This window comes from Camelina sativa, chromosome 11 (assembly GCF_000633955.1).
Source record: "Camelina sativa cultivar DH55 chromosome 11, Cs, whole genome shotgun sequence".
NCBI classification, from domain to species: Eukaryota; Viridiplantae; Streptophyta; class Magnoliopsida; order Brassicales; family Brassicaceae; genus Camelina; species Camelina sativa.
Genome location: NC_025695.1, coordinates 30,767,865 through 30,775,632, shown reverse-complemented (window position 1 = coordinate 30,775,632; position 7,768 = coordinate 30,767,865). Strand labels below are relative to the sequence as shown.

The following is a 7,768-nucleotide window of genomic DNA, read 5'->3' as shown; positions in this document are numbered from 1 at the left end:
AAAAAAAAAAAAAAAAAAAAAAGAATGTAGTAAAAGTTAGAAAACGTTATTTGAGCTTTTGTATGGTTAAGGGCGTAAGGCATATTAACAATAAGTAACTTATACTAACAAAGAATGGTTAGTAAAAGCAGAAAGCATTATAAGAAGTCGTCAGTGTAAAACGTATCAGAAGTGTAAGAAGCTTTGATTGGTCGATTCTTATGATTAGTTGTTGTTTCTTGGCGGTTGCTGTTGTTGGGTTTGGTTAGATGGGTCTCCTCTTCTATTGTTTTGTTGGTCCAGAGATGCATAGTAACGTCTGCTTCTTTCAAATCTATAAGGCTCCTCTGGTTCTACTTGTTGTTGGTTATGTCTGAAACTCAGTGACTGCTGACCCGGGAATACGCTGCTGCAATAATTCCTTCCTGAGTCGTTGTGTCCTTCAGGAATCCACATGTTCGAGTTCCCATTCTAAAGGTCAAACCACAAATAAGAAACACAAGTTCTGGTTATAAAATTCTCCAAACCAATTAAACCGAGAGAGATGTGATTCTACCTGATGCTGAAGTGATGACAAGTGGTTGCCAAAACCGTAAGCAGAATCGTAAGCCGAATCATTAGTGGAACCGTAAGCAGAACTGCGGGTGGAAGGAACAGGAGTGACAGCTGGTTGACGCAGATCACTGGTTCTGTACAGAGGAACTAAAGAGTGCTGATGGTAGGCGTTGTTGTTACTACCACCATGTTGCGGAAATGCTGGTGTTGGCATGTCGTAGGTATCATTCTGTATTGGCAGAGGGCAAGGATAGTTCATCATATGACCATAATGCCCTGAAGGAACATTAGGCTGAGAGTAAAGGTGGTGGTTCATGGTTTGTTGATTCATCTATGGTTCAATGATAGAAGCGATTAGTAGTGCCTGATCAAGAAAAGTCGTTTAAAGATGAAAAAATATTGGTTCTTTTTGAGAAATAGAGTTACCTCGGTCCTGGAAACTGATAGCCTACGACCAAGTGAAGATGCAGTAGGCATTGACTGATTGATTGGAGAAGCCGAGTACCATGGATTCAGTTCCCTCGTGTATGCTTGTTGATGCTACAACACATATGGGCAAAAGAAGCACAGATTTAAGCTGAAGAGTATCTAATACTATGACATAAATGGAAGTATAGGTTTGATTCAGAGAAACTAGCTAGGATTCTTATAGAACACAAAATATAGCTTGAGAAGTTGTGAATGAAGATGCAGTTGAATGAGCAATAAAGTTAGAAGTTATTCTGTTACCATAGCGTTGGGGAAGGTATTAGCATTTTGCATCTGAAGACTTCGTTCTGAAGGAGCCATCACAGGAGTGAACAGCTGACTATTATCAAATGTGAAATCTGTAATAGATGAAGACGTGTACTGATTTTCTTGAGTAGGTTCTGTATGATCACAGTTTGAGGACGAATGGAACTCACCATCTCCGTGAAATTGCAGTAACTCTTTAACAAATGCTGCAGACTGGATTAACTTGGTCTGAACAGACGCCGATGGATCTTTGGCTGAGATAGGAACAAATGAAACATGAGACAACACAGTATCAGGAAAAGAAAACATAGCAGGTTTCTGAAGAGAGAAAGAACCCCACTTTGATTGTGCTCAAATGAACGTCTTTGCTCTTGGTAAGTCTCATCATCATTTTTGTTATTGCACTTGTCACGAAACAACCGTGAGCCTCCATAGTCGTCAATGTCATCGCCAAAGTTCTGGTTGGATATGAAAGCAGACTCCTGAAGTTGATCTCTTTTAGCAGTAGACTCACTAAATGAGTTAGAGAGTGGATTAGGAACATCTGGCTTCTTCTCAAGTGCATTTGTTACATTCTCTTGTGATGAAGCTAAACCCATCTGGACAACATCAGCCACTGTTTCCTGGCAATAGGTATCAAAACCCCAAGCAGATTGATACCTAGAAGATGGTACAGATAACGAAGTAACTGCTTCACCCGAGCTTATTGGCACGCTCTTAGTTTCACCATTTGAGACATTCTCTTTCTTCTTATCTCCTTTGCTCTTATTACCTTGCTGAAAACTATCTCTGTGAAAAAGTTTACGAGATCATTAAGATCATTAAAACAGATCAAGCTAGTAGAGCAAATTTTTAAAGGCTTACTTTGGGTTCAGGTTTTTGTGGGACATATCATCTGCAGAATCAGATATATCTTCTGAGTCATTATTCAAGAACTTTGATGGGAGACCGCTGGGTTTGCCAGATCCATTTATCCCAGAAAAACAACCAAATCTCAAATGCTCTAACTGGTTAATAATACATTGGTCTGAATTAACAGGCACCGATGGATCTTTGGCTGAAATAGGAACAAATGGAACATGATACAACAGTATCAGAAAAAGATAACATAGCAGGTTTCAAAAGAGAAAAATAATCTCACTCTGATTGTGCTCAAAAGAAAATCTTTGAACTTACACAACAACTGCGAGCCACTGTCTCTAAAATCGGATATATCTTCTGAGTCTTCATTCAAGAACTGTGATGGGAGACCGCTGGGTTTACCAGAACCAAAACAACCAAATCTCAAATGCTGTAACTCGTTACATTGGTCGGGATTAACGACCGCCGATGGATCTTTGGCTGAAATAGGAACAAATGGACTATGAAATAACAGTATCAAAAGATAAAATAGCAGGTTTCAGAAGAGAAAAATAATCTCACTTTGATTGTGCTCAAAAGAACATTTTTGCAGTCGGCAAGGCTCATCATCTTTGTTATTGTAATTGTCACACAAAAAATGTGAGCCACCAGCTTCACCATCGCGAAAGTTTTTGTTAGATACCGAAGCAGACTCTGGAAGTTGATCTCTTCTAGCAGCAGACTCATCATCTTTGTTATTGTAATTGTCACACAACAACTGTGAGCCACCGTCTGAGTCATCATTCAAGAACTGTGATAGGAGACCGCTGGGTTTGCCAGAACCATAACAACCAAATCTCAAATGCTGTAACTCGTTACATTGGTCACTGTTAACAAACGCCGATGGATCTTTAGCTGAAATAAGAACAAATGGAGTATGAAATAACAGTATCAGTAAAAGATAACATAGCAGGTTTCAGAAAAGAAAAATAATCTTACTTTGATTATGCTCAAAAGAACATTTTTGCACTTGGCAAGTCTCATCATTTTTGTTATTGTAATTGTTACACAACAAATGTGAACCACCATCGTGCAAGTTTTGGTTTGATGCCGAAGCAGACTCTTGAAGTTGATCTCTTCTAGCAGCAGACTCAATAAATGAGTTAGAAAATGGATTAGGAACAACTGACTTCTTAGGTAAGATAAAACCATCCTCGACAGGAGCTTTAGTTACACTCTCTTTCAATGAACCTAAACCATTCTGGCTAGAGCTACCACATCCCAAAGCAGATATTAACCTAGAAGATGGTACTCTCTAATTAGTTTCAACATTTGATACATCACTGTAAAGACAGAGATATTGAAGGTAAAGCTGTCATTAACTTTCATGCCATCAATTGACAAAGTTAAGGCATTTACAAGCGATTAAACCTGTTCAATGGAGGACCAGGACCAAGAATACCGGCTGTAGTAGATGAACGAGCCAAATGATTAGGAATTCTTTGCACATCACTCCTCTCTGAACCAAACCCATTGAGAAGTTTAGACAGTTGCTAAGATATAGAACCAGTAGTACCAAGTTTTATGCATCTAATTACCATCTGAGTTAAACTTGTTTCCACCAACATAATCATCATCGCCATTCCTCAATTCACAATTCTGGTTGCTACTGCAAAATCTTTGAGAATCCGATCTATCCTTGGTCTGGGAAAAATAAGTGGAACAGGACTTACAAAGGTTCAAGCTTTAACATTAGGAATCACAGAACAATCTATATATACTTCACACAAACCTTTTTCTTCTTGTCTCGTTTACTCTTTACTTCCTGGAAACTATCTGGAAAAGTAATCAAAGTAACATTTTCAGAATTCAATTTAGAGGCAAAGATAACTCAGACGCAGAACTTTTCATGGATGTTGAACACAAACCACACCAATTATGGCAGAAGCATAGATGCAGAAGTAACAATCTAGGCTAATCACAAGTTCAATTCCCTTAAAACTCAAGATACATACCAATCAGAGGGAAAAAGAAACAAGCTTTGTTCTGTTTTCTTTCACCTTCGTTCTTCCACTTTCAACCAAACAACTTTAAAGCTTATAAAAACCCAGAAAACAAGAAAAAGGGAGGATCTTTAAGGAAGAAACCTTGAGAAAGAAGACGAGTAATAGCTTCGTCAGCGTCCATATTGCATTCAAGAAGCATTGCGTAAATCTCTTGTTCGCAGTGATTCACGACTTCCTTCATGTTCTTTACAATCTCTCTCGAACTCTTCGGAATTGCATCTGCGTTAACGTTATTACTGTCGTCGTCTTCTGCTTCTTTATTTCTCCGTCCTTTCTTAATTTTGCCGGAAGATGAAGAACCCATTTCTGACTGAACAAGAACCTTCGTCGACCTTACGATTTCTCTAAACCTTCACTATCAACCAACACAAAGAGGAAAGAGCGAAAAGGATGATCTTTGTCTTTGTCTTCGGCTTTCAAGTTGTAATCAAGAAACCCTTTTTTCTTTCCCTCTGTCTCTCTTTCAATTGTTTGGGCTCTTGATAATAATGGTTTTGGGGGAAGGAAACAAAATTTTCAAAATTTGGAAATAGAAAACACTACTTCCGAAAGTATTACGTGTAAATTCCATAAAAATAAACCAAATTATTTTTCGATTTCCAAAAAAAATACACAAATTTTTTGCATACCAAAAAAATACACTTTTTCGTAGCCAAAATGGCTTATTTTCAGAATCAGAATAAAAAAATAGAATTTCTAAGAGATTCAACATTTATTCTCATTCGGTAATATTTATCTTTCTTGTGTATACAATATTTTGATTATTTACATTGAAAGTAAAAAAATGATGGCAAGAAAGAAGCCGAACCTAACTAGTAAAAGCAGAAACGTTCTTTCAGATTTTCTAAGGCTAAGGCACAAAAAAGGGGTTAGCTAGGATTTAAGAAAAGCAAATCCATTAGCAGTTGTTTCTTCGCCACGGTCTCTTCTATTTGTTTCCTTGGTCCGTAACGACTGCTTTCATCTTCATAAGGCTGCTCTTATTCTTGCCCTTGTTGCTCTTGGCTATGTCTGAAACTCTATGACTGCTGATCCTGAGGACCCGAGAATAAGCTGTTTCCTGAGTCGTTGAGTCCTTGAGGAGTCCACATATTTGAGGTCCCATTCTGAGATAGAACCACAAGAAAGAATATACCGGTTCAAATTTCGTATAAAGCTCATCAAATTAAACCGAGAAAAGCTGAACGAAACAAAAATTTCAAATGCTCACACCCCCTACGAGAGATGTGTGATGGGCTTATTTATTACCTGATGCTGAAGTGTTGCCAAGTGATTGCTAAATTCTGAGCTGAGGACATCTTCATACCCACACATCGAGTTTGCAGCGGTATCGCTCGACATGCCAAAACCATTAGTGGAACTGTGAGCGGAAGGAACAGCGACAGCAGATGGAGAAAGAACACTGTTGCTGTAGTGAGAAAGTGGTACAGTTGAGGATCTTAGATGGTAACTGTTGTTGTTACGACCACCATGTTTATGAAATGCTGATGGTGACATGTCGTAGGTGTCATTCTGTGTTGGCTGAGAGTATGCATAGGTCATCATATCACCATTAAATGAAAACCATACTATATATAAATTACAGAAGTCAAGAGAAGTTGCTTAAAATTAGAAAAAAGATAGGTGCCTTATGAGAATATGAGTTACCTCGGTCATGGAAACTGATAGCCTGGGATCAAGTGAAGATGTCGTAGGCATTGACTGATTGAGAGGAGAAGCCTGAGGATCTGTTTCCTTTGTGTATGCTTGTTGACGCTATGACAGATGACAAACAAACAAAAAAGATGCAGATTTAAGAAGAAGAAATCTCTAATACTATGACACAAGAGAAGTATTGGTTTCAATTCAGAGAAATTAGGATTCTTATAGAGCACAAGATTTAGCTGGTGAAATTGTGAAAAGATGCAACAGAATAAATAGTAAAAAGTTGACAGTTTTTGTTACCACAGTGGGGATTGTATTAATATTCTGCATCTGAAGACTTAAAGGAGACACCACAGAACCGGATATATCTTCTGAGTCATCATCATTCAAGAGTCCTGATGGGAGACTGCTGGGTTGGGCGGATCCATTCATCCCAGAACCAAAACTACCACATTGCACATGTTGTAACCCTTTAACCGATGTTTCCGGCTTATCATTCTCTATTGAGAGCTGCTGTAGATTGGTGTCCATAGACGCTGATAGACCTTCGGCTGAATTAGGAACAAAAGGAGCATGAAACAACACACTATCAGGAAAAGAAAACAACGCACTATCAAGTTTCAGAAGAGAAAAAAAATCTCACTTTGATTGTGCTCAAATGAACGTCTTTGCTCTTGGTAAGTCTCATCATTTTTATTATTGTATTTGTCACACAACAACCGCGAGCCTCCATTGTCTTCATCGTGAAAGTTTTGGTTGGATAGTGAAGTAGACTCTCGAAGTTGATCTTCTCTAGTAGCAACATCGTCAATGTGGACTTTTAGGATAAATTCTGGAGTAAACTTGAGAAATTCTTCTTCTCTTTTAGCATCATATGAGGTAGACAATGGATGAGTAACTCTGTTATCCCACAAGTTTTGGTTCGATACCAATGCAGACCCTCGACGTTGAATTCTTCCAGCACCAAACTCAGAAAGTGAGTTAGAGAAATAAGAAAAACTTTCATGCAAGTTTTGGTTGGATACCGAAGTAGACTCATCTCTTCTAGCAGCAGACTCATCTGGCCTCTCACGTAAGTGACAATCATCCTTGACAGGACCTTTCCTCACACTCTCTTTTAATGAAGCTATACCCATCTTCACAACATCAGCCATTGTTCTATGACCAGAGGTACCATATTCCCAAGCAGATATTAACCTAGACGATGGCACAGATAACGAAGAAACTGCTTCACCTGAACTGCAAAGACACAGATAGCGTGTAATGTTAGAAGCTAGTTAGTTAAGGTAAACTTGTCAATAATTTTATGCCACTTCATCAGTTATCATATATATCAGGTGAAAATATTAAGGCATTTACAAAGAGAGAGATTAAAGGAAGGAAGACATGAAGAGAACCTGTTCAATGAAGGACCAGAACCAAGAATACCGGCTGTAGTAGATGAACCAGCCACAGGATAACGAATTCCTTTCACATTACTCGTCTCTGAGCCAAACCCATTGGTAACTTTAGACATTTGTTTGAGATACAGAACCACTATTTTCACAAGAAAAGATAAGTTCTCATTACCATCTGAGTTAGACTTGTTTCCGCCACCTTGATCAACATGATTATCACCGTCATTACTCAATTCACGATTCTGGTTGCTACTACCAACACTTTGAGACTCCGATGTGTCTTTGGTCTGAGAAAAATAATTGGAATAGGACACAAAAAGGGTCATGCTTTACATTAGGATTCACTGAACAATCTATTTAGTACACACAAACCTCTTTCTTCTCATCTTGGTTGCTCTTAACTTGCTGAATACCATCTGGAAAAGTTATCAAAGCAACATTGTCAAAAATCAACTAGAGGGGAAAGAATCATGAGGCAAAGGTAATCCAGAAGCCAACAAAATTCATGGATGTTGAACCAGATTCAAAGAAACATCTAGCCACTTTACCAAT

The 7,768-nt window shown here is 38.4% G+C and overlaps 3 protein-coding genes across 4 annotated transcripts in view; all 3 read right to left on the bottom strand.

Moving 5' to 3' along the window:
* On the bottom strand, positions 156–2,604 carry LOC104724742. The gene is made up of 8 exons (XM_019232217.1): positions 2,446–2,604; positions 2,134–2,326; positions 1,610–2,058; positions 1,440–1,523; positions 1,264–1,361; positions 961–1,074; positions 536–865; positions 156–450 (listed from the first exon to the last, which is right to left on the bottom strand). Exons 2-8 carry the CDS (start codon positions 2,157–2,159, stop codon positions 205–207), a joined length of 1,347 nt encoding a protein of 448 aa, XP_019087762.1. The 5' UTR covers positions 2,160–2,326; positions 2,446–2,604; the 3' UTR covers positions 156–204.
* Positions 2,161–4,479, bottom strand: LOC109127382. The gene is made up of 9 exons (XM_019232011.1): positions 4,257–4,479; positions 3,902–3,945; positions 3,708–3,813; positions 3,541–3,628; positions 3,109–3,407; positions 2,692–3,024; positions 2,446–2,610; positions 2,278–2,326; positions 2,161–2,164 (listed from the first exon to the last, which is right to left on the bottom strand). Exons 1-9 carry the CDS (start codon positions 4,477–4,479, stop codon positions 2,161–2,163), a joined length of 1,311 nt encoding a protein of 436 aa, XP_019087556.1.
* Positions 4,907–7,768, bottom strand: part of LOC104724741 — a 5,275-nt gene continuing 2,413 nt past the window's right edge. For both annotated transcript variants that reach the window (XM_019232219.1, XM_019232220.1), the window contains exons 4-11: positions 7,589–7,632; positions 7,389–7,503; positions 7,217–7,304; positions 6,463–7,058; positions 6,120–6,370; positions 5,823–5,930; positions 5,424–5,696; positions 4,907–5,281 (exon numbers count right to left, since the gene is read on the bottom strand). In XM_019232219.1, coding sequence (XP_019087764.1) covers positions 5,195–5,281; positions 5,424–5,696; positions 5,823–5,930; positions 6,120–6,370; positions 6,463–6,973 — 1,230 coding nt within the window. In that variant the 5' untranslated portion in view covers positions 6,974–7,058; positions 7,217–7,304; positions 7,389–7,503; positions 7,589–7,632 and the 3' untranslated portion in view covers positions 4,907–5,194. The remainder of the gene's footprint in view (positions 5,282–5,423; positions 5,697–5,822; positions 5,931–6,119; positions 6,371–6,462; positions 7,059–7,216; positions 7,305–7,388; positions 7,504–7,588; positions 7,633–7,768) is intronic.